The 25,961-nt window shown below is 40.1% G+C and overlaps 2 protein-coding genes across 3 annotated transcripts in view; one reads left to right on the forward strand and one right to left on the reverse strand.

The window, feature by feature from the left end:
* abcc4 (ATP binding cassette subfamily C member 4 (PEL blood group)) overlaps positions 1 to 1,339 on the forward strand; it is a 34,894-nt gene extending 33,555 nt beyond the window's left edge. Inside the window, exon 31 of the mRNA XM_067583385.1 lies at positions 1 to 1,339. Within this exon, the coding sequence (XP_067439486.1) occupies positions 1 to 90 (90 nt within the window). The 3' untranslated portion in view covers positions 91 to 1,339.
* Positions 1,033 to 24,145, reverse strand: LOC137177216 (ATP-binding cassette sub-family C member 4-like). Of its 2 annotated transcripts, XM_067583386.1 has the most exons (31): positions 23,883 to 24,138; positions 20,031 to 20,141; positions 19,462 to 19,582; positions 18,586 to 18,810; positions 18,372 to 18,461; positions 17,940 to 18,103; positions 17,492 to 17,617; positions 12,682 to 12,931; positions 10,951 to 11,061; positions 10,191 to 10,280; positions 9,801 to 9,992; positions 9,459 to 9,553; positions 9,039 to 9,125; positions 8,548 to 8,644; positions 8,002 to 8,220; positions 7,552 to 7,689; positions 7,327 to 7,364; positions 7,113 to 7,237; positions 6,815 to 6,961; positions 6,418 to 6,497; positions 6,146 to 6,296; positions 5,849 to 5,968; positions 5,616 to 5,726; positions 4,443 to 4,543; positions 3,880 to 4,071; positions 3,611 to 3,766; positions 3,070 to 3,159; positions 2,806 to 2,978; positions 2,427 to 2,532; positions 1,722 to 1,856; positions 1,033 to 1,566 (listed from the first exon to the last, which is right to left on the reverse strand). In XM_067583386.1, the coding sequence occupies exons 1-31, from the start codon at positions 23,960 to 23,962 to the stop codon at positions 1,549 to 1,551; spliced, it is 3,939 nt and encodes a 1,312-aa protein (XP_067439487.1). In that variant the 5' UTR covers positions 23,963 to 24,138; the 3' UTR covers positions 1,033 to 1,548. The 2 variants fall into 2 exon arrangements, 1 of the variants encoding a protein (XP_067439487.1); XR_010926013.1 differs by lacking the exons at positions 1,033 to 1,566; positions 1,722 to 1,856; positions 2,427 to 2,532 and having other exon boundaries at positions 2,889 to 2,978; positions 3,070 to 3,200; positions 23,883 to 24,145.
* Between the last annotated feature and the right edge of the window lie 1,816 nt (positions 24,146 to 25,961).

The raw sequence follows: 25,961 nt of genomic DNA on the forward strand, positions 1-25,961 counted from the left end.
GCTTATGAAAGTGGAAGCCGTCCAAACCTAACAAACGGACACGTACAAACTGCAGACGGCAACTTGGTTATCTTTGAGACGGCTCTGTGAGCTCAGGGAGGCTTTGACTGACCGCTTTGCCACAAGGCTGCAGAAAGTGCCTGGGCTGTGTGACGCCCCCGAAAGCACAGAGGGCTTTGATAGAAAGCCATCATCCACTCCAGCTGGTGAAGTGACGACCTACAGCGGCTCCGGCCTCAGTGTGGCCTTGAATGGCTTTGAATGGCTGAGCCAAATATACGCACGTTACGCTGTTCCCTTCAAGCTGAGAGCTTGGAAATCACTGCTGTAAAAACTGACATAGATCACTATATTTATTTTCTATGCTTCATATTTATCACATGTTAAATTGCTGCTCACTATACTGATGCCTTTAAGAAATTTTAAATGACCGCATGATCCTTAAACAACTAAGTGCCTTGTTTCAGATTTGTACATTTTAATTTAACCAGTGACAGTGTTTATACATCTCTATCCAAAGTTAAAGTTGCCTTTGTGTTTGTAAATACAAGTAGGCGTTGTTGCACAAGATTAATGATAATCAAATTTCACAGCCGCATATGTTTCTGCAATTTCAGTCAAAATCTGTTTTTGTATGTTTATGTCTTGAAATTTACTGACCTATGAAAATGTGTTGTTCTAGCCTTCAGGAACAGTAAAAAGGTGACGTTATATTAAAAATATTCCCACCTTGTAGTGAGTTTACTGGGAAGAAGATCAAGTGGCACTCTGGATATAGCTGCTACTACAGAGGTGGACACTGTTGAATAACATGCGTTAGTTTCATTGTTCAAATCCTGTTCATATATTCTAATACATGTTTTTTAAATTTGGCATCCGACATAAAACCTGTTCTGCTCTTTCAACTTGAATATTTTTGTTGTGTTAAATACTGTAAACACCTGTAAATGTTACTTCACTGATATTTGCCATGATGGGTTCAGCAAATAGCTTGTTATTATCTAATAAGATTAAAAACAGTACTGACAAGAATAAAAAATAAGTCACTTTTATCAGAAAAAGGATGTACAAAACAAATGATGCATATTGTGACAGTTTGTATTACAATTAAAAGTACAACGTCAACATGAAGTCTCACAGGTTGGACTTTACAGTTTGGTACAAATCAGATTCACTGAATCCTGGAAATGTTTAGTTAAAATGAGAACAGTAACTACAGACCTCACAAACATCACTCATTTGCACAGCTGTGTGAAAAGACAGGCTGTTTCACATGTAACAATGACATTTTTTTTATTTTCTCCACTGCTCCAGAAGTAAAAATTCAATGTCCACTTTTCCCTGTTCTCAATTATTGTTTCTAACTGTTAGCGAATAGATTTTTGTTACAGAGTACAAGTTAAAGATTTGCGTCTTCTTGTTTATGAGTGTGATGGACGGCCTATGTTTCCTTCAACGAAACAATGCTCGGGTGTTCTCAGATTCTACTTACATCTGAAAGCTGGAGTGTGTCTTGTTTCAAAATCCTCTTCCATCAGCTTCAGGCTGTCAAGACTGCTGTGTCGCCTGCAAAAATGTAAAAAAAAGATCAAACTCTGGCATTACAAACAAGCCTGTTTTTACTAATCAACCATGTAACATTTAACCAGATAAACATTCATATTTTAAAATGACAAGAACATTTTTAATGGCAAATAATCAAACACTGGAGCTCAGCTCACCTTCCTGGCTGACTCCAGCAGGGCCGCTGCCTCCGCCCGGCCGGTCTGTTGCACCATCTTGTAGAGAGCACCCTCTTTGTTCTGCAGCAGTGTGTAGGGACAGTCCAACTCCTGTATGCTTCCACTGTCCAGCACCTTAAAGCAGGATTAAGACCAACTGTAAACATCAGTTTAATGGACAGATGTGTTGAACTTACAGGATTGTGTCTCTGTGGCATTAATGTAGATGAAGCATTCTCACATGCCACAAATGCAGGACAAATTAAATTTACTGTACTTCACAAAAACATCAATTCAGACCATAAAAAACTTCAGGTAAGTCAAATATAAACCAAATGCAAAATCAGCAGTACAAGTGCAAGACACAAACTAGAATCATTTATGCAATAATGAATCTGAAATAATGGATTTACAAGATAAACTAGTTTCCAAGTCATGTGATAATCATCATGTCCATGCAGCTCTAGGTAGATTATTATGATCTAGTATTAAGTACTAAGTATTAAGTACTATTTAAAGTAAAATAACTCACTTTGAACAATCTGCATTATGGTTTATCTTCATCATCTTTAAGTTATTAAGTTTTACTGTGGCAAGCTGACAAGTTAAATATATATAGATGGAGTTGAGCATTAAGCTAGAACAAAATAATGTAAAACTATCTACATTACATAAGGTTTCACTGAGACAGAAGAGAGGACTCACCAGTATCCGGTCGCTGTCTATGATGGTGTTGAGACGATGAGCGATGGTCAACACGGTGCATTCTCTGAATTTGTCCCGTATGGTTTTCTGGATCAGCTCATCTGTCCTGCAGACACACAGTAACAACAAAAAAAGGTCATCAGTAGAATTGAATCGGAGAATTATGTTTAAAATAAAATAAATAATGTCCAGACTCAATATTTGTAGTGGAGACTTTGAAGGAATTTAAGTGTATTTTCCTTGTATGTGTTCACATGCCTGGCCAATAAAGCTGATAGTTGTAGCCATGACAGTAAACAAAGCTTCAGATATGGATCTTTCTGCAAAGGCTATCTGAGGCTAGAGACCTGTGAGTCGTGCATGAGGTTGTCTGCAGTACCTGGGGTCCACATTGGCTGTGGCCTCATCGATGATGAGGATGCGGTTCTTCCTCAGGATGGCTCTGGCCAGACACACCAGCTGCCTCTGGCCCACGCTGAAGTTGGAGCCCGACTCAGCCAGAACCGTCTCCAGCTTCCCAGGCAGCTCCTCCACCACACTCTTCAGCTGGACCTGCAGGGAACATGGACACAGGGTCAGGGAAGAGTGCATGTGTGAAACGATGTGAGCTAATAACTCATGAGTGTGCTGATTGGATACTAGCCTCTTCCATAGCTTTCCAAAGGGCTTCATCAGTGTGTTGACTGAAAGGGTCCAAGTTCTTCCTCACAGTGTCAGTAAACAGCACAGGGTCCTGAAGTAGACCAACAAGATGGATTTCCTTAAATTCCCAAACTGGAAAATTTTATATTGCATCAATTGAATTATTCAAGAAGGTTATATGGTCAGAATATAAAAAAGACCAGCAATGCCACATTTTAGCTGATGTTAGGGAAGTCAGAAAGTACTGGTGGACTAACGTGTTGGTTTTGGTCTTTTCAGGAGATTTATTGACAACAGCAAAAATACATAACAATGCCAGTCCTATCTTTTAAATAAAAACATGCTAAATAAGTATGAAAATCCAACTTACTACCAAAAAACAATGATGTGGCAAAACAAACCAGAATATTTTCATTGATATGGCATTCCTAATTCTCAGAAAATGAAAAAAAGTACATTAAATGGATGTTCTTTTATGTTTTAAAAACCTAAAACATTTTTGGCAAACTGATTTCATGTGGTTGCAGTCAGCTGATGTTTACCTGAGGAATGATGGACATCTTCTGGCGCAGGTCATGGAGGCCGATCTCAGAGGTCAGAACTCCATCAATGTAGATCTTTCCCTGTGGCTCTGCCAGGCGGAACAGAGCTGAGACCAGGGAGCTTTTCCCTGCACCCGTCCTACCCACAATGCCAACCTGACACACAGGAGAGCCAAAGAAACTATGACTGATCATCACCCATAATCTCAGTGCGGCTTTGATTGGATTTGTGTTGAAAAAGGAGACTGTGGTCATCTGGAATATCTCACCTTCTCGTTGGGTTGGAAGGTGGCACTGATGTCTTTGAGGACCAGTGGTCCATCGGTGCTGTAGGAGAAGTTTACCTGGTCAAAGGTCACCAGGCCTTGGCTCGGCCAATCGGGAGGAGGATGCTTTTTTGTTTCCCAGGGTGCTTCACTCTTTAGCTCTGTATACTCCACCACTCTCTCCACTGATGTCATCTGAGGAGACAAGCGGGTCTTTCCAGTTAGCTAATTGTGCTTCCTCGTGTCTTTTTAATAAAGACAATTACAATAACTGCTGGTGATCAAACCATTATAAGAGCTCCTCCTAAAAACACCAACATACTTTCTGTCTTCGGTTTTTAGAATGACTTTACTTTCATTCATTTGGTAATCTTTCCATAAATCAAAAGCAGCTGGGCTTGCACTAGGCATCATGAGGCCTTTGTATCTATCCATTATTCATCTATCAACATCATTTTAATCATGGAGAACATCATCAAGCCAACATCACAATTCAATCTCAGCCTTGGTTCAGTTATGTATCCAGTTTGTTACAGACTGAGCCTCTTTACCAAACACTAACTCACCATGTTCTCCAACTCGGCACTTTGCCTCACCGTCCACTGGAAATTTCCAATCAGTGTGACTGCATAGGTCAGCACCAAACCCACCTCTCCCGCCTCCAGCCCTAATAAACAGAGACAGACACTGAAAATGACTGTGCTTCAGGACACTTTTCTAGACTGAACTGACAACTCGTCAGCAGGTCAGTGGGTGTCATTTCCAGCTCCTCTCTCAAACGCCTTCCATTCAGGTTCAATTAATGCTAGACTCACACTAAGCAATGCCTTGGTATCAATGGTGGTTTAAACAATCTCTCCTAAAATATATTTTATTGAACAAACAGATATAAATGTTTCCAGACTCTTAGAGTGCTATGTAGAGTAGAGCATCAGTATAGCATCAAGGTTTTAAAGGGCAAGTAGGACATTTAAATTGTTCAGCCACAGAGACAATTTTCATATTGATTGAGCAGAAATACAGGCAAAAATCAGGGAATGCCAGACCAAATTGTTGTCTGGGTTTATACAAGTGAGATTTTTATAGTATGAGAGAAATTAAAGTATGACTTAGTTTAATTGTTCAACAGTAAAAATATAGGAAGAAAGAGGTACAGTTATTGAGGAAGGAATATCATTTTCAAAACAAGTTTTCTGTTTTTAGAAAAAAAGAAAATTTTAACAAATTCAACCTCCAATAGGTAAAGTATTCAAAGGAGGTTCCAAAAGAGAACAGGTCTAACACATCTTGTAGTACAAGTAAAGATAACTAGCACATTAATACAAGGCTGTGTAACATATAGCAATATGTCATCTGCATAGAGAGAGATCTTGTTAAATGTATTGCATGAATAGATTCCACAAGTGGCGTTATGGCCAATGTGATCAGAAGTGGATATAAGGAACAACCCTGTCTAGTGCCCCTGAAGCAGTCATAAATTTGTAATTAATTATGCAGAAGGTTTTAGTTATCTAATAAATGACAATTTTCTAAACCAAACAAGTAAGGCCATTTTACCAGGTTAATGCCTTTTCAGCTTCATGTGATACAACAAAAAGATTGTCCTGACTGGAGTATAATTCATTATATTGAGGAGGTGTCTCAGATTAAGGAGAGGATTTCAAAACAATCTCTTATTACAGTAATAAGACTGCACTGATCTAAGAAGCTTAGCTGTAAGATAGATGAACAGTCCTTACCGTCTCTGAGTAAGAGGCAGCCAAATGTTGCAACGGTGATAAATATGGAGCAAATGCTGTCCAGGCGAAGTGCAAACCAGCGGGAGGTCATCAGGAACAAAAACCATGCCTCTGAGACAAAAGTAAGGAACAATAATAATTACATTTTTCTTTGTCAGTTGCAAATCCAACTTTACATCAGCTGTCAGGTGAAAATGTTAAACATTAAAACAATATTAACAGTAAAGGAGAACCTGAGTGACTGTCCTGATGTGTGTCAAACGCTTTCTTTAACCTGTCCTCCGCTCTGAAGGCTCGGATCGTCCACAGACCCTGAAGAGACGAAGACAGATGGGAGAAGACTGGACTCCGAGCTGCAGGAAAGATGACACAGAGGGGGGTGAGATGTGTCAGAAGCTGCTAATGACTCTAAAGTTTTTCAGTTAATCATCAGTATCAGTTCTCCTTGCTTTGTGTATTTAAAAAGCTCAGTTTACATCTTCATCTGACAGCCAAAATGGTATAATTAGTGCAAGAATGCATGAACATACTTGTAGACTCGAGACGTTTCACATCTCGTGATGTCTGGAGGTAGAAACGCCGCAGGTACAAGAAGATAAAAAGCAGAGGTATGACAGCGATGAGGATGTGAGGGATGACTGACGCCGCCACAGCAACCACGCCAACATTCTGTAAAAATAACTACAACAAAACGAGCATCTCACTCAGAGGAATACTGAGAAAGTTAAGAAAAACAAGGTCTTGTCAAAAGTCAATAAACTGCAAAAACAGTAGTCTTCATCTAGTGGTTTTAATTTCTCACTTGATAGAAGTCCACAAAGGTGATGGGTAACATGGAGTCCATCTGGCTGATGTCTTTGGAAAACCTGTTGAGAATTCTTCCTACAACGCAGGAAGAAGCAAAGTTAGTTAGACAAATACTCTCTGCTCACTTTACCAGCAGGGCTAAACTGCTCCAAGAGGTGAAGCTCACATAAACAACAATTGTATGTGCACTAATTGTATGTGAAACCTGCAGTTTATGTCTTTGGAAGATAAACCTAAGGCAATTGACTGCAACTGCAACTGGCTATAGGCAGCCTGGTTTACCCCCACATTAGAAAACAACCTAAAAAGGACTTTGGGATGATTTTTAAGTGGATGTGACTCTTTTAACTCTTTAAGTTTAAACTCAAAGTTAAATTCTGACCAGGGCTGACCTATGGGGTTGACATCAAAGAAGCGAACAGGTGTGCGGAGGACGGCACTGAACATGCTGTTGTGGAGAGTCTGAGCTGATCTCACCAACCAATGAAAGATCACTAAACTCCGGGCATAGCCAAAGACCACAGCAGCAGCTGTCAAACCTAAAAGCAAAAGCAGAAAGACTTCTTTAGATCATAACGTGTAACATATGTTTAATCTAAGGACAAGTGCTATTCAGCATGATGGACTTCCTAAACATTGTCAACAAAAATAGTTAAAAATATTAGATAAATATAAGAATGGAAGGCTTACCTGAATAAATGCCAAGGTAAAATGTGAGACCGAACTGTTGATCTATGCGAGTCCCGTTATTATCATTATTTTTAAAACTAACAGCATTGGTTGTGCTGTTGAGAAACTGCTCTCCTCCTCTTGCCCTGTTAGTTGACAAGATAAACACATCAGACCAGGCTCACAGTAAAAGTACATCTACATTTAACAACGCTCATATGGATAAAATGCTCACCAATATACCAGCCACCAGTCCTGCAGAATATATGCAACCTATGAATGAATAACAAAGAATAAACCAACATATAGAAACATATTAGCTTTTCAGTGTTTTCATGCCAGCAGGCAATATAGTAGAGCGGGCATCTTTTAGCAGATCTATTATTTTGAACCAAACTCCTCACTTTTCTGGTTAAATAAAGTTCATGTACAGTAGTAGTAGGACTGAGGCCCGGCTTACCTCGGCTATGACACTGAGCAGGACTATAGCCAACAAGACCAGAATGTTACAGCCCACAGTGAAGTACTTGAGATAAATGTGGCTGCCGACATTTCCTTCAGCTCGAGTCTCCTCTGGCATGGTACGAACCGCTTCAACCTGAAATACAAGCAATTACCAATCAATATTTTAAACATGATTCAGTCAAGGAAACAGCCGATTTCAGCGACAGATCTGTACTGCAATACTAGACATACAGGAGTATTTTAACTCATGCTGGTCAAAATGTAAGTTGTGGTGTATGAATGAACCAGTGAAAACTCACCAAAAATCACACTAAAGAAAATGACAAATAAATGAAAGGGAAAATGTTCAGAATACCTTTATAATAAAAAACAAATGAACCACTTGTGCTGTAATTTTAACAGTAGCAATATAATTTTGATTTATGGGTCTTGAAAATGTACCTACAGGAAGCTGGTCAGCACAGTTGCCCTCAGGTGGCAGGAGGCTGCTGTACGAACAGTGTGAACCGTGTGAGCAATTCGTCCTCTGGCTGTGTAATGACAGTTTGTCTCGATCAGCTGACCCAGACAATCGCTCCTGCTCCTCCTCGCTTTTCAGCAGGGACACGATGTCTAGGCCAGAACACTGAAGCTCATTGTAGGTACCCTTGGCCATGATATGACCCTAGGAGACACAAAGAGAAAAAAAAAAACTCATCAACAAACAGCAATACCTAGAAGTAGAGTTCTGACTTATACTAGCCTCTAAACTTCAAACTGACAGAGCCACGAAGTTAGATTTTGCTTGAAATCTGTGGTTTTGCTTTATGGCGCTAAATTGAAGGTGCTGTTCCTGCAGAGCAAACAGAGCGGAAGCTTTCAGTTTGTTGCAATGGCAGGTGGTGGAAGGAGTGACTGGTCGATGGAATATGTTTGTTCTCTTTAGAAAAGCACACGTTTAAGAAGCAGTAGTGGGCTTTATCAAAATATTTTCCACCGAGGGAGCACAAACCTCCTTGAGGACCAGGATCTGGTCAGCTGCCCTCAGATGCTGCAGCTGATGGGTGACCAGGATACGGGACTTGTTCTTCAGCAGGCCACAGATACACCTGATCAGGAACACAGAGGCAGACATTAAAACTATCTAAATTATCCAAACATTTAAATGCGTGCTGTGTCTCAAAACCATACTACATTTTAAATTCTGAGCAGAATAAAGTATACTCAAACCAGTTGTGATAATGGATCTTGTTCCAATGTGCCGTCAATGGACAGAATTCTCCCACAATACAATGCACAAAGGAAATTTCGCAGTCTATTGTGAAGTTTAATTTATTGCAGTATGATGTCTGATGTCACACATAATGTTATTTCCTCTTTGTATAAAAAGTGTGTTTATCTTTTTGTATTCTAACTGCTAAAACCGTATATGACAACTGGTGTATTATACATACTGTGTAGAATTAGTCTGTATGGATTTGGGACAAAAAAATCGTCACTCACTGTTCAAAAAGATGTTTCCCAACCTCAGCATCCACAGCACTTAAAGGATCATCCAGGAGGTAGATGTCTGCTTCCTGATACACAGCCCTGAAAACACACACACTTTCAGTTTAGTGTGTGGAGTGTTACAACACAGGGGACAAAACTACAGACAGAAATTTTATTACAAGTACAACAAATGTAATAGGCCAATAATCTCAGTAGACTATTTCAGTAAAATTAACTATTGTCTCTTAATTGTGCCAAGAAAAACACTAACTTGTGTACACATGTAGAGTTCAACAAATGCAACCTGACATGTTGATACTTGTTGCTTCTGATGTTTCCAACTTAGGCATGCAGCCACAAAGCGATGCCAAATATGCAAAATCAGTTCTCATTAATGTGCCTTCGGCAAAATACAGATAAACGTCCTCTTACCTGGCCAGGTTGATGCGAGCTTTCTGTCCCCCGCTAAGGGTGGCTCCTTTGTCCCCAATTAGTGTCAGGTCTCCATCTGGGAGCAGCTCCAAGTCCTGCACTCAAAGACAATGGAGGTTGACATTGAATACAGCATTTGTCCATGAAACAAAGTTACAATGTGAGACAAAAAAAGTTACCAATATTTTTTAAGTTTTAGCTGGTGTATAAAGAGCTGCTCTTTGGCAATTAACAATTCCTACTCAGTTCTGTTTACAAGCACAAACACAATATGGCCAGTAGAGGGTGTGCTCCATCACATGAAAGCCTGATAGTGGTTGTGCAACAGTGTTAATATCTCACCTTCTTCAGAGCGCAGGCACTGATGACTCGCTCATACTTCCGGGGGTTCAGCTCTCTTCCAAACAGGATGTTACTGCGGATGGTTCCAGGGAACACCCAGGGCTGCTGGGATGCATAGGTGAGCTGCCCTCTGACCTTCAGTGTTCCAGTTTCATGAGGCAGCTCTCCCAGGACGGCACTCAGCAGGGATGACTGGTGGGAACATGCATATCATGGACATGTGAGACGGATAGAAAGTGACAGTGAATAAAGTCAATGCTTTATCCTTTTGTTACTGCTCAGATGAACTGTGTATTCAAACAAGTTGCAGGCCACATTCCAAACCATTCACATGTAAGCTAAGCATGTAAACTAAGCATATAAACTAAGCTTGTTTATACAAGCACTGACCTTTCCTGTCCCCACTGGTCCAATTACAGCCAGAAGTTCCTGTGACCTCACAGTGACAGAGACATTCTGCAGAGATGGAGTGTCTAAACTCTGAAAGGAAAAGACAAAAAAAAAAAAAATGGAGAAAACCATTGTGAGAGAAAAAAATGTTCATTTGTGAAGGAGAGATGTTCAATGTTCAACTTATGAGCTAAGTCAGGGCCTGACTCTGGCCTCCAAGGTCTCATACAAGAGATGTTTTAGCTTCATGGCACCAGGCTGGGAGATAAGGTGGTAGCCTTGGATGGGTAACAACAGCTGCCCGCATTATTTTCTAATTAGAGTTCATTCTGATACCAAGTGTCCTTGTTTCTCCCCTCCTTGGTGGTGTGACCTGAGAAACTCTATAAGAAGTGATTGTTTTCCTGTTTGTGCTAAGTTTTTGGTATGACTGTATCCATGTGCACACTGTGCCATAGGCTTCTCTGACATCAGATATTTGTTCTCAATAAACTTCATATATTCAAGTAAGCATCAACTGGAGCATGAGGAGTCTCCAACAATTATTCAACGAATACAAGATTTTCCCTATCAACCATGCAGCTATAACTGGTGTTACTTGACAGATTTGGCATTTATGGCATCATGAGTGGGCCTTTCTGGCCTTTACACTTTGAAATGTATGTTTAAGGCTTCTAGCACAGTATATGAGCACAGCCATGTCCTTTAAAATAACATTACACCACTCTGTGAAATATGACTTTAAGATTAAAATATTCACCATATCCCAGTAGCAGGTAAGCTTCTCAATCTCAATGGAGTTTTCGTTCTTTTCTTCCTCCAAAGTCAGTCCAATGTGTTTTCTGTCGACCTCTTCCAGCAGGAGGAAATTCTGAGAGGGAGTTCATAGACACACATGGCTTTACACTGTAAACCCTATAATCAAAACCCATACAGTGTACAGTTGTGTTGTTTTAAAGGTATACTATGCAGGATTTATCAGTTAGTGTTTGTAAACACACAGCATTCAAAGTTGGCCCCTCCTCCCCAGCTTGAGCTGAGATCACAGAGAGAGAGAGAGCAGCAGTGGTCAAGTGAGCTAGAGAGTGAATGAGTGAGAGTGGGTGGCGCTGGTAAGAACAAAGCTGTGAAACAGATAAATAAAATGTTATTTTCTGATTGATACACAGGACTTATATTCTCAAGCACAAACAAATATGTCCACACCTCCACACCACACTGCAGGAAGGTGCCACATTGATGGATTTTGTGTGATTACAGAGCTTCATCCTGTCCGCTATGGCCTCTCTGCTCTGCGTGTGTGGTTTGCTACGCTACAAGTCCTGACCTCACACCCTGCGCGCTGTTATTGCCTAGGGGCTACACACCCACTGCTCAAAGATTGATGCTAAGAATCATCCTGAACACAGCAAAATAATAAGAAAGTACAGAGGGGGATTACTTTTGTATGAATCTATACATTGTTTTTTTTGGAAAATCCTGCATGGTATACCTTTAACTATGATATTGCATTTCTCACTAACATTAACTCTTGAAATGCCTAACAGCTTTCACAGTTAATCTGTTCATTGCTCTAACCTATCTTTATCATTCACACTGTCAAGAGTTTCCTAAAAGTCGTTAAGAAGTAGATTATGTAACGTGTAATTTAACGCTCAGATGAGATATATCTTCCCATGTCACCCTCAAGCCATTATCTCACTTGAGCTAGCAGGAGTTATTTAAGAGGTCGGGCATAAATTTTAGTGTCCCTTCTTCCATGGGATGTTTAGTTTCCCACCATAGGAGGGAGTCTTATTCCATTCAACACACTAAAGTGTAATCTGTGGCTTTTGTACCATCCTTTCAGGGCTGCAGTAATGTGCAAAGTCATTGAAGAAACGTCTAAGATACAGTAAAAAATTATGGCTGCTAGAGAAGTAATACATGTTTGCTAATAACACTTTGCCTTGAGTCATTGGAGGACACTGACATGGATAGCAAGCATGGTTAAATAATTTTAGATACAGTTCTTGTGCCAGAAGCTCAGTGGTTTTAATGACATGCACAAATGTGTGTAACCTCTGTCAAATGTCACCGAATGAAACACTACATTCTGGACAGACTGATCTGAAACCCTCTTAGATACAAAGGCTTATACAGCAGGGGTGATTGTGTGCTCTAAATTTATAAGGAAAAGCAAAACAAGACCAAGTTTTGCAAGACTTGCACTAGTTTCCTGCGAGATACAAACTGGGAGACAGATTTGTGATCATGTATTTTGGAACTTATCAGTTTCACAATAAGAAAGCGTGACCAGAAAGTTTGGGAATTGCTCAAGTGATTCTGTTGAAATAATGAATGATTTATGAAGTCATTTACTATCCTAGAAATTACAAAATTGCTAACCAGATAAAAGAATGTCAACAGCTACTCCCCTAAACTCATATGCAAATAAAATTATCAACAAATATAAACAGCTGCTGTAATTCATTAGAGAAAGCAGAATTACCTTAATCCTGCGAATGCTGACTTCAGTCTCTGACAGCTTCTCGACAGCCAGAGGCAAGAACAGAGTGACTGTGAGCTTGATGGTGCCATAGAGAGACACAGTGACAAACACACTGCTGGCGGTGATGGTGTTGCCCAGGAGAGTGTAGACGGTGAAGGTAGCAAAGACTATGATCTTACTGCTGGCAAAGAAGGAGGCCATGTTGAGTCCTCGTAGGTAGGAGCTCTTCATGATCTGAATGATTTCTTTCCTGGGAAGAGAAAACAAAAGGAGAAAATGAGTGTGGTGTCTTAAAGTTTCAGGTACACAGTTGAGTTTGAGTTTTCATTCTGCAATAGTGCACTGGGAGACACTGAGCAACGCATAACCCTCCAGTGTTGTAGCCACTTTTGGTGTTTGCTGGAAAATTTACAGCATTTTACTGCTTTGGTTTATGACCAAATACTTGCAAATATTAACATTACTTTCAGTCTCTTCTGTATTTTGTGTTTAGTCCTTACTAAAAAATGTTAGCATGCAACATGGTAAACTTTATACCTGCTAAACATCACCATGTTATGTCATTGTGAGCATGCTGACAATAGCATTTAGCTTGTGGCTGAGGACCCACAGCTACAACAGCAGTCCAGTCAGTCTGGCAGTCCAGTCATGGTCTACGTAACAGGAAACATTCAAAGCAACAAAAAAAAAAAAAGAATCTTCACACTGTTTAATGACAGTCTGATGTCAAAAACAATCTCTTATCCTGTATGTTTTAAACTGTAAGCCGTTACAGATGGGGTTCAGTATGTTCGCCTTTCTGACATGCAGAAGCATCAGAAGATTGTAGCTTCCGGCATTACTACAAGCCATCTTACTGCTGGAAAATTCTGAGTAATAAAAGTTATTGCCAAACATACTTGGAGCACAGAATGTTCAATAAGTTTTGAATCTTTTCCCTCTTTGTGAGGGAGATTGCAGAGGCTTCGGCATTTTATTAAATGTTCAGGTATGTGAAATATAAATGTTGCTCGCTGTTCTTGAGTGAGAGCAGACCTTTTCCGCCATAGTGCATGCCACTGTTGATATTAAGTGTCCGCAGGCAACACCTGACAAAGTCCACATTTTGGGCATAGATGAATGAGCAACCAGGAGGATGTAGCAGGCTTTGAACTGTTCTTTAAATAAAAGATGAATTCCTCTTCCTTTACTTATCCTGTATAAAACTGAAAAATCAGCAGTAAAATTCTGTTGCAATTTTTACCGTAAAATATTGTACACTGTGTTGTAAGTGGGTTTGGGTTTTAATTACTTCAGGGCCACAATTTCCAGATACTGAGGTCTCTTAGAAAGGAGTGATAAGTAACTAAGGATTTCTTAAGAAGTGTGCTAAAGTAATGTCAATTTTTTTTTTTTTTTTTTTTTTTTTTATAAATCACACTCACCCCCTGCAGCTTTAAGGGTGGCTGTAAAAAGCACTGTGGCTACAGTCAGCTTGTATTCATGACAGTTTTATAGTGAATTCCAGGTTTTCAAAGAGGAAAAAAGGGTTGCCATGAAACTAAACTAAAACCTGCAGCTTAATCTGCTTCTCCACTGTCCATCCACACATAAATGTTCAGTGTTATTATTTTGCTAATAATTCAGTCACCTCATACCTCATCACCTTATTTGAGAAGAGCAATTAAATTACATTTTAGTTTACATCATTGGTATGACAGCTGCAAACTTGTAAAAGCCACCCTTTAAGTCTACGGTATTTATTATTCAAAAGATCGGTTTTGAATGGAGTATCACTCCTGGAAAGACCTATGAGATGTGTTAACTATAGGAGATGATGTATTAACTACTGTTCAAACAGTGTAAAGGATTATCATTAACAAAAGTGAGAAATAACTGCTAGAAATGAAGAAATCAAAGCTGCATGTCTATTCAGGAACTCTCTTAGACCACCTCAGTTGTTTTAACAAAGCAAATACTAGAAAGGATTATCATTAGCAAAAGTGAGAAAAAAATGCTAGTAATGAAGAAATCAAAGCTGCATGTCTATTGTTGAAGAAAATCACTCAAGTCCTTGTTCAAAGTTTGCTGTGGTGGTGGTGGTTTAATAGCATTCCAGAAATGCGTTGAGCTTACTGACACAGAGCTGGTCTGATACAGTAGACTGACCCAGAGCAGAATAAATGGAAAGACTTTATACAGTAAGGATCAAGGCAGTGATCAACAAATGGTAAACAAAAGGTAGGAAGGGAGGGCAGTTGCATACAAGATCAAGGGTCAACATATTAAGGGAGGCTTCTCAGGTAACATAGTAAGGGGGGGAACACTCTCAGGTAGGTGAAATCAAGGGGCAGAAATAGGAGAGGGTGTTGCATTAAGGCAGGATCAAAAAGGTCAAATCAGCTGGGGTCAGGAGACTGGAAAGACACAGCTGGCATATGGTTGATCAAGGGGTTGTTCCCAGACATCACTTGAATATCAAGTTTCTACCAAATTGTGGATTCTCAAGCCTGTACCAAAATGTGTATTCTTCTTCACTATTGAGGAACTCTTAGAACACCTCAGTTGTTTTAACAAAGCAGTAAGGAATGTGGTTAATTCTCAAAAGTTACTTTAATCAGAATAATCCCCATGCGCCCCATAAATCCATCTTCAAAAAGATACTCTGACTGACTCACATTTAAATATCAAACAGTGATGAGTTCTTTAAAGAAACCAGGATAAGGATAATTCGGTATAAGTTAAGTCATGATGTGTTTGAGTACCTGTCTGGTGAGCAGTGTATCGCAGCCTCTTAATGCCTTAAAGTCGTTAATCATTGTTGATAAAGTGATGCTCGCAATAAGATATGCAAGTTAAACCTTCCACCTGGTACTCTTGAGTAGTGACCTTTCATGCTTACAGACAGAGTACTGGTAAGATGTTCAATACTGATCTGGCATTAAAGGGATGGATGGCTAAATCTAGACCTTTAGATCAAAGTGATTCAAGGTAACATAGATGATGCTTGCCTCTGGGCATCGTGGAGTACCACAAGGCTGTGTGTTGGGACCCATGCCAATCAGCCTTCACATGCTGACAACACATATGAGGGGAACACGGGACTGATTTCTATAGCTATGAGGATGATAAGCAGTTGCACATTTCTGTTTCACTCAATGGCATAAGATTTTACTGATATGCTTAAAAGACAAGACAGGGGCTTTACTTAACCTAAGTGAAATAGTACAGTATTAAGCCTCAAACCAGCTGCCTTTGACACGGTTAACCACCAAATCTTCCTCTCCACACTCACTGAGCTTGGTATCTCAGGATCTGCCCTCCGCTGGTTCATGTCCTACCTCTCAGGGAGATCTTTTGGAGTATCTTGGAGGGGAGAAGTGTCCAAATCACACAGCTTATCCACAGGGGTTCCTCAAGGGTCAATGATTGGTTCTCTTCTCAATATACACCACCTCACTTGGTACAATCATCCGTTCCCATGGTTTTTCATACCATTTCTATGCTGACGATACTCAGTTCTTCCTATTGTTCCAGCTGGAAGACCACACAGTCTCAGCTCGGATCTCGTCATGCCTTGCCAACATCTCAGCATGGATGAAAGAACACTACCTTCCGATTAACCTCTGTAAGACTGAGCTCCTCGTCATCCAAGCCAGTCCCTCTATACAACAAATCAGTATCCAGCTCGAATCAATCCAACTCATGCCCACAAAGTCTGCCAGAAACTTGGGTGTCATGATTGATGAACAACTAACATTTAAGGTTCATGTGGCCTCAATCGCTTGGTCATGTTGATTTGCCCTCTTTTGCATCAGGAAGATCAGACCCTTCCTGTCTGACCATACAGCACAACTCCTGGTACAGGCTCTCGTAATATCACGCATTGACTACTGCAACTCCTTACTGGCAAGCCTCCCCGCATGTATGTTGAAACTTCTGCAGGTGATCCAGAACACAGCAGCATGGCTGGTCTACAACCAGCCCAAAACAGCACACGTCAACCTGCCATTGATATTCCTCCGCTGGCTCCTAGTTGCTGCCCGCATCAAATTCAAGACCCTGACACTCGCGTACAAAACAGCAACTAAAACAACTCCCACCTACCTGAACTCCCTCATTCAGGTCTACGCTCCCTCCTGCTCACTACGCTCTGCCAATGAAAGGCACTTGGTAACACCACCACAACAGGGTCCTAAGTCGCTAGTCAATTTAAATTATGAAGCCTAAATTGTATTTGTATTGCCAAAATACAAAAAGGTCTCTGATCTACAGAGGAACAGAGGTTTGTTCTGGCAATGAATACACATTTCATCCATTTTAGTTTTTCAAATTTTACTTCTCTTATTAGTAATATCTCTTCTTTTTTGTGTTTCTCTTGGTGCATCAATTTGTGCGAATTTAGTAATTATATATCCTGAGTTATGATGCTGATTCATTGATCGCACGGGTCACACAGCACATTACTGATACTTTAATGACAGAGCTTCACTTTACCCTTTCATCATTTCAAACCATCACCTCAGGGATAAAGAAAGAAACCACAGTGTTAGGTAACTTTGACAAGATAATGAACCACCAATTAGTCATTTTACTCTACACATTAATAAAGATCACAGCAGATCAGGAGAAACCAGTTCCTCAAGTTTCTAAACCTGCAGTAGACTGATCTTCACAAATTCCACAGTTAAGGCCTTAGGGTAGGCTTAGTTGGCATGAAAGTAACACAAAATCTGAACTTAGCTAACACTTTATAACAACATGAAACGTTCATGTCCCAGTGGTCCCACTAAAAGTTTTACAACTTTACAAAATATATTTTCATCATTACCTTCTGACTTCAGTAACCAAGGCTGAGAATGGTTTTTCCCAGGCATACATTTTGATGATCCTGATGCCAGACACCACTTCATTCATAATGCGGATTCTGTTGTCAGTAAGGACTGCCGTTTTACTCCTGCAAAAAATACAATTCAAATATCATTTAGTTTCCAATTTTTCATAATGTTGGGAAAACTACAATATTTACATTAACTGGCAGATAAGCAAAATGAACAGGACTTTGTTTGAAAAATAAGTAAACAGACATAAACCAAGAGAAGGTAACAAAGGTGATAACACAGGTTTTGGTGGATAATGTATTCACTGTTACCAGGCATGCTACACCTGCAGTGCCTACATTTTTAGATGATACATTCATTCAAAGTGCATGAGGTGAAAATTTATCTGTCATTAAAGATGACCTTGTAACTCTCCAGGTATCTTGTAATGTTCTTTACCTGAAGATTCCAAAGAGCTTTCCAAACCAGGTCTGCACAGGCACCATGAGGCCAACAGCTGCCACACCTGCCAGGCACGATGTTCCGATCTCGTACCAAAGGAAAACAATGATCACCATAGCTTGTAGAGGTCCCACCCACAGGTAGTGCAGATTGATTGTAATCTACAGAAACAAGGGTGCACAAATATGCACAAAAAATTATGCAAGAACAGTTTCAACAATTCTGTTAAACAAAAATATTGTCAGGTCTGTAACAGAGCAAAATACAAACAGAGGGTTTGAGAGCATGAGGGTAGCATACTGTAGGTATTGCTTTCAAAATTCAGCTGGGCCTTCACAACATCTAGCAGTAAAAATGACTTGGAGTTCATTCTCAGCTTTTACTTTTTAGATTTGTTATGTGTTCAAGCACATATTTATGTTACCTTACCTCATCAAAACGGTTGACATCATTTGAAAGCAGGTTCACAATTTGTCCAGTGGTGGTTCGTCCCATGGATTCGCTGCTGAGACCAAGAGCCTGGCAAGAGAAATTTCAGCTGTATAGTGAGTGTTACTGCAAGAGTTCCTGGCCTATTCCTGAGGGTGACGACAGTCTAAAAAAATCTGCATCTCCGCTGCAAATCTGCAAAACCTTCACTGACCTTCCTGTATATCATGTGACACATGGCAATTCTAATCTTCATGCCTATTCTTTGGACACGGTAGTAGTAGAGATGGTTGAGGAGAGTCAGTCCAAAGGTGGAGAGGGACATCGCAGCAGCATATCCATACGCCATGTGAAGACTTCTCTGGTCGTCTGGGTCATAATTCTCAAAGTACAGGATTATTTTCCCCATGAGAAGTGGCTGGATCACTTTAATTGCCTCCTTTATGACAAAGACAGTGACAAAAACACACATAAGATCATCAGATGTGCCAGTAACTTAATATTCAAACTCCCCTAACAATCACAAAAAACTCTTGAACAACTGCTGATGACTCTGTTGCTTGAGAATTCTGTTGCTAGAAAGCAGGGAGTATTACACCACTTATTGTAACCATTGGCTTCCATTATATCAAAGAGAATTCAATACCATACTGCTCATTACTCAATATGTGACTGATGTGCTTCTAAAATAGGAGCACTGAGATCATCTGGAACTGGTTTCTAGTAAAGCTTCTTTTACTTACTATGCTCCACACAAACACTGAGTAACTTCAAAGCTGTACTCTGTTCTCTACTGCCTTTTGATATTGTAGATTTATATGCTTTTATTCCCTATTATGACTCCCTCAAATCTTTTACAGTATGGATACATTTACACAAACATTTTCTTTTTAGAAATGACATCAACATCTTTCTTTACTTCACATACAAGCCACACATGTAAGTGATCTTAGGGACAAAAGACTCCAATGTTCCAAACAATTTTCAATACAAAAATAGTTTTAGTTAGGAAACTCATCATTATCATTACATATCACTACATTGTCATAATGACAAAATCTAAAGGAAACTTTATAAAGCCAGAACATACCAGTGAAAATAAAAACAACCCAGCTACTGCGTAGGCCTTCCCATAGCACTTAATAAGGACTTTGGTGAGTTTTGGCTTCCGAAGTTCCTTTGAGGCCTTTCTAACTTCAAGGTCCCAAAATCTGCAAGAAAGCACATGTAACAGTGTATTCATTCTGCACTGGAGCATTGCCCCAGAGGTCACATATTAGACTCCTGGGAGTGATCCAAGACTATATCAGCAGTCAGGGCTGGCCCTAGCATATTTGGTGCCCTAGGTAAGCTTCCACAAGCCCCTCTCCACCCTCCACCCTCCCTTTGAAAAATGTGAAATAGATGAATACATGTGCAACGATCTTTTGAAACAAATACACAACTACTAACTAAAACCTTTCACATGACATAATCTAAAACCAAAACATATCAAAGCTCTGGGCAGGCACCACAAAGTCAGCATGTTAACCACAGCTCATTCCACAAATATTCCGCATAATTGGCTTGTTATATCTGCGCCCCCCATTAGATGGCACCCTGGATGGTTGCCTAGGTCACCTATAGCTAGGACCGGACCTGATCATAGTGATGTAGTACCTTTGCAGCTCCTCTCCCAGTATTTCAGACCCATCCTCTGGAAGAACACTGTACATGTCACTTTCCTCCAGCCTCCGTTTGTGTCCAAGGTGCAGCAAGGGGCTTATCCAGCTGAAACCAACAGTTAAATAGAAAATGAATAACACTGGTATCAAACACTCAGACTCCCTTCTGATTATTTTAGGGTGTTTTAAGAGGAAACTTGGTTCATCTTTTTGACAATTTACAGACAGAAACTAAAATCTGTAAAAACTCTGAGAAGACATACTATTATCCTGCTATGACTACACTGATTGGAGCGTTTTTGAGGCTGCAGATACAGACCTGGATGAACTCACTGACACTTTGATATTGCTTTTGACGATGTGTGTACCCAGTACAACATTCTCCATATGAAGCCCTGATTTACAACTAAACTCAGGCCAAGGAGGAGGCCTACAGAAGTGAAGACAGATTCCTGTGCAATCAGGCCAGAAACGTGACGTCACCTGACGTGCCAGATGGTTTGTTGCACAGAACCATCTGAGAAGTCATCCTTGGAAAGGGCAGGCACTTTCAAAAAGTACTTGGCAGGCAATTGGATGAACCATGTATCACCATCTGACCAAGAGCGGTAAAAAGAAGCTACTCTGAAAAGCTGAAAAACAGATTTTCAGCCAACAATCCTACACCAGCATGGAGAGGCCTGCAGGACATCACCTGCACAAATATGCACAAAAAACCTGCCCCCGCCCCCACCCCCACCACTCCCCCACTGTGGAGAACCATTAACTGGCTGACTACCTCAACGTGTTTTGCTGCAGCTTTGATAAGACCACCCTTCAACAACAAACAAGACATCAAACTACCAACTCCCCCCCATGCAGTTTTCAGAATCCACTGACCTGCAGTGGAAGATGCAGGTCACAATAGGACTGCACCACATCCTGCAACACCTGGACTCCCCAGTGACACACACAAGGATTGTGTTTGTGGAAAGCTCAGTGTTCAACATCATCACCCCCTCTACACAGATGACTGCACCTCATGAGACCAGTCTGTAAAACCAGTTCTACACTGCGAACATCCCATCTGCTCTCTAGACATTTATCGCTGAGAACATGCTACAACAGTTTGGAATGCAGGAAAAATATAATTGGTGGCACCCTGCCAGGACATGAACACCTCCTGACTCAGAAAACAGACATTAACAATCTCTCTCAACCCCCCTGCAACACTAAAACATCTGTTGCACTGTAAATCATATATGATAATACACATTGTGAAACAACAGGTACATATTATCCATCATTGCCAAATACAATGTAAGAAGACTGTCTTCTGTACAGGATGGGTTTATGTGGCCTAATTCCTTGTATGCATAAAACATACTTGGCAAAAAAGTAAATTCTGAAATTAATTTGGTTCAAGTTAGATGGGTTAGTGGTTTATCTGACTCTTCTCATGTCAGGGATAAGGCTAGGCAGGGCTGCATATTTTCTCTATTCCTGGTTAACTTGTATAATTCATAGAAGACTTTGGTAGATAACTGTGTGTAAAACAGGTTGTGTTTCTAATAATTACAATTATTTTCAAGTGCAGATGATTTGCTGATAATTTGATTATATTGTATTCTGCAATACAGTACCACCTGCGACAAATGTGGTGATTGCTAAATGTAAAGCAGATAGAAATTGAATATTTCCTAAATTTCACTTGTTTTGTTGAATGTAAAGAGAACTGTGTTGATAAGTAACTGCAGCTTAACTTTAAGGTGCCATACTGCTGATGTTATGACTGCATGACATATGGCTGGTTTTGGTTGCTTCATATGAACAACATTGTATGTGTCCTTGTTTAATGTTTGAAGCTTTTTTTTTTTTTTTTTTTTAATATTTTACTACTGTGGACTATGGTATGCAATAAAGTACATTGTACTGACGTATAATATCTCACATTTAACAGCACCTGTTCTGCAGGTTTTCCTTTCCTGACCTGACACACAGCTTAATATTATATTAAATGCGGACAACATGTTCAGACACGTTTCCCTCTCAACTAATGGCCTGGCACATGGCTGAACAGGACAAGTTGGATCACACAAGTTTATCTGCATGTGTCCCACAATCCAGATACAATAAGGCCAAAGTCCAGTGGATTGAAAGGACAGGAAAACACACAAGCGTGTTGCTATTCCTAACTTCCTTTCTCCCATCCTCACAGATGAAGATAATTACTATATCAAGAGTCATCCACACAACTTCCACAACTGCAACTTCTTGTACAAACAATGATTTAATTAAGCACACATAGTAATACAGATCATATAATCCAAATAGATTACTTGACATCTCTATGTCTTCTAAGCATTACTGAATGTAGGTGCAACATATGAAAACAAGATCTTTCTCTTTGATTCAAATCCATATTTACAATGTCTCATTTTCACCATTATAAGCTGGAACCTTACAGTTGAAATAGCTGCCCTCTACTGGCTAAATTACAAACTTATTCTTTGAACACTGCCTGCCAATGAAACAGAAAACCTAAGAGTGAACATTTTACAAGGAATGCATGACATTGGATTTTTTAATATAAATCTAATATCCGATTTGCCGATATTTCCAACTCATTGTGGCCGATTGCCGATACCGATATATGCACATATTTTTTTCCAGCTGGCTGAGGAGACTATTATACATGCAAGCATAGATTGCACTAACTATGATCAAGAAAGACAATATATGAAGAAAGAACTTAGGAAGACTGGAGTTCAGGGGCTCAGCTTTAATGAACCTGCCAAGTGAGCAGTGGAGTTTTCTTTGAGTCTCTGGTCCACACTCCAGAGCAGAAGGTGGCGGTAATGCACCTGATACGCTGGTTGCCAACCGCCGGTATAAACCAGAGGTATAAATCAAAAAGAGTGAGTTTTTTCCCCCCCTAAACAGAGTGATACATCCTGGCAGCCGAAGTGTTTCCTATCAGTACAGCTAAAGGTAGCAGCTTCTCCGCGGACTGTTTCACGCCGACGGTCCCGGTCCTTTCTCCGCATGCTCCACCTCACTCAAGCTGCCCGTCAAACCCGCTGCTTCTTCCCACTTTAACCTGAAGAAGGAGGCTAACGTTAGCTGAGAGGCTGGCGGGGCATTAGTCGCAGCATGACCGGGGGGAAGCACAGCCAACTAGCCTCCCAGCTAACGTTAGCCCCGGCTCTCCATGTGGATCCAACCGGAACACCGAGCCCCGGTTTGTTATTCAGGTTAAAGTGGGAAGAAGCAGTGGGTCTGACGGGCAGCGGAGTGAAGTGGAGCCTGCGCAGGAAGCGCCGGGACCGTCAGGGTGACACAGTCCATCGAGTCAGGTGGCGGAGGGAAAGGCGACATAACGGCCTCTCATAATCGGCAGAATTCGCCGATGCCGATATTTCACTTTAGAGCTTTTATCGGCCGATAGCGACGACGTGCTGATAATATCCCCACATTTTATTGTTGCATTAACTAGAAAGTCCTATGGAGACAAACTGCTGACTACAACATAAATCTGTAAACATCACTTAAAAAAGCTTTCCTTACATTCCTAGGACTGTTTGTGGAAAAATGACTTTGGATGCAACAGGTGGTTCTGATAATCTAATTATCCAATTAACAAAAAGGTAAAATACAGAAAGTATTCAATATATATATGTACTGCATAATATATATGAAATGTGTTAATGCCAATTTTGTGGGTTAAAGCTAAGTGGGGAAACTGCAGGGAAAAGTTTGCAACTTAAGTTGGGAAACCTGTACAATATGATACACAGTATCTCACTATTCTAACAGTCTATGACAAGACCATGCTGCGAAAGCTAACACTGTGACAGAAATCACTTACCATAAAAAGACCCTGGAAAAAAGGCCGGCAGTTGCCAGTGGATTGCGCCTGCCGTCTGTCTTTCTAGTGTCCGTGGTCATTTTGGCATCAGCTCATAACAGTGTGAGCGCAGCAGCACACACTGGCAGGACTTCACTCACAGCACGTGTCGTTAGCTAACACCAAGTAAAGCTGAGACTCGGCAACTGACTGTTGCAACTGTGAGGGTCTGCGTAGGGATGTCTTCAGGTGCTGTTAAGTTACAACGTAAATAGGAAAAAAAAACACCGACTCAACAAAAAGTAACAAATGAAAGTGAAAGTTTTTCTGATACAATGAGATGTGGCGTTTAGAGCTACAGAAGGATTCACGTTTGACAACTTTATATGGGTTAGTTGTTTAATATACATTTACATTAGGATACAATTTGCATGTTTTAGAAGTTGGCCTTTTAGCTTACATGTCGAGGTACTTCAGCACGTATTTCATTTTAGGTCATTTCATTTATATCCATCATTTCAATGGTATTATATTAGAGATTTAAAGCTGCTTTTTGATTATTAAAATGCATTATGTTTTCAGACCGGCTCTCAGGTAGCCCACTTATCATCATCACGAACATTATTATTGTGATTATGAACTTATTTATAATTATCAGTAAGAGTACTACTGATACTACTACTACTAATAATAATAATAGTATAGACTCATGGTATTTTTGTGTTTTTTCTTATTTATTTTGTCATAGGTTAAAGGTCAGTTAGACCACATATCAGAGTATAGACTACTTGAATTTGGCCTCAGATTTCGCCCTATCAATTCAGTGAAAAGCGTGTTTGTATCACTGATTAGATACTTGTGAAGACAAAAAGTTATCGCCTCTACAGCATGTACGAGGATAAGCGGTGTATACCTTACAACTCATGTTTACGAGCAGCACTTGAAGGCAGCGTCTGGGCAACATTTGTTTTCCACGCCTTTCTTCTAATATGGTAATCACGTGCAACATCCGATGTGGACGAGTGCAGGCACGCGGAGAATGGCCAAAATTAAGTTAATTAAGTACACAAGAAAAAAAAAAGAATCAGTGGTTTTCTCATGAAAGAACATCTGATATAACTGCACTCAAAGCCTGCGCCAGATCTCTGCAGACATCCGCAGAAGGAACAAAAGTTACAGAAAAGCACAGTTCAGATGCTATAGAGAGCTGTACAGGAGGATGTGTGGACGGAATATGTTAGTGAACACCCGAAGGCTCAAAGCAGGCTACAGTGTGTATGAAACATTTCTATCATAAAGTACAAATCAGTGTATATGTTATAATAAAAGGGCTCAAAAAGATGTGTCGAATGATGTATGAGGACTGAATCAACTTTGTAGAAGCAGCAAAAAAAAAAAAAAGAAAAAAGAAAGACAAAACTAGATATGATGTCCTAACAAGTTGGCCAGAACAAAGGCCCAAGGAGCTAGACACCCCCTACTGACAAAACAGTGTGAAGTACAAAATAATCTTTTGTTTTGAATCCTGACAGAACACTACACAGAAGACAAAGCTGCTGTAATCCCCCTCTGTTAGGAACATCAGTCACAGCAGGAAGCTCTACAGCAACCAGCTATCACGGTTTATGCCATCATAGAAACTTCATTATGATGCCACTGCATTCCTTGATGTGACTGAAGCCTAACCCACCTAACAAATGCAATGAGGGTTTTTTTTTTTTGCTGAAACCGATGCCAAGAGTCCAAAGTCTTCGTACCATATGACACAGTTGTTGTTTAATGACTCTGCTGTTTCTCCGTACATGAAAAAAATGACAATTAAACAAATGGTCAGGACACTATTATTTAAAAAGTATATTAAATACATGTATTTTGTTAGTCCCGGTTTGAATGCCAATCAAGTGGTTGGTCTTGTATTCAACTTTTAATACAAATTAAACAATATTTGATGTAAAAATCAGTTCCTATGTGATGACACAATGACTAAAAACAATATTAATTTATCCTCTGTAAACATTTTGAAGATGCTTTTGAATGAGACTGCACTTAGGACAGGAGATAGAGGAAACATGAGAAAGCTGCTATGTGTATTTATATCTA

The sequence above is a fragment of the Thunnus thynnus genome, chromosome 24 (genome assembly GCF_963924715.1).
Source record: "Thunnus thynnus chromosome 24, fThuThy2.1, whole genome shotgun sequence".
Lineage (NCBI taxonomy): Eukaryota > Metazoa > Chordata > Actinopteri > Scombriformes > Scombridae > Thunnus > Thunnus thynnus.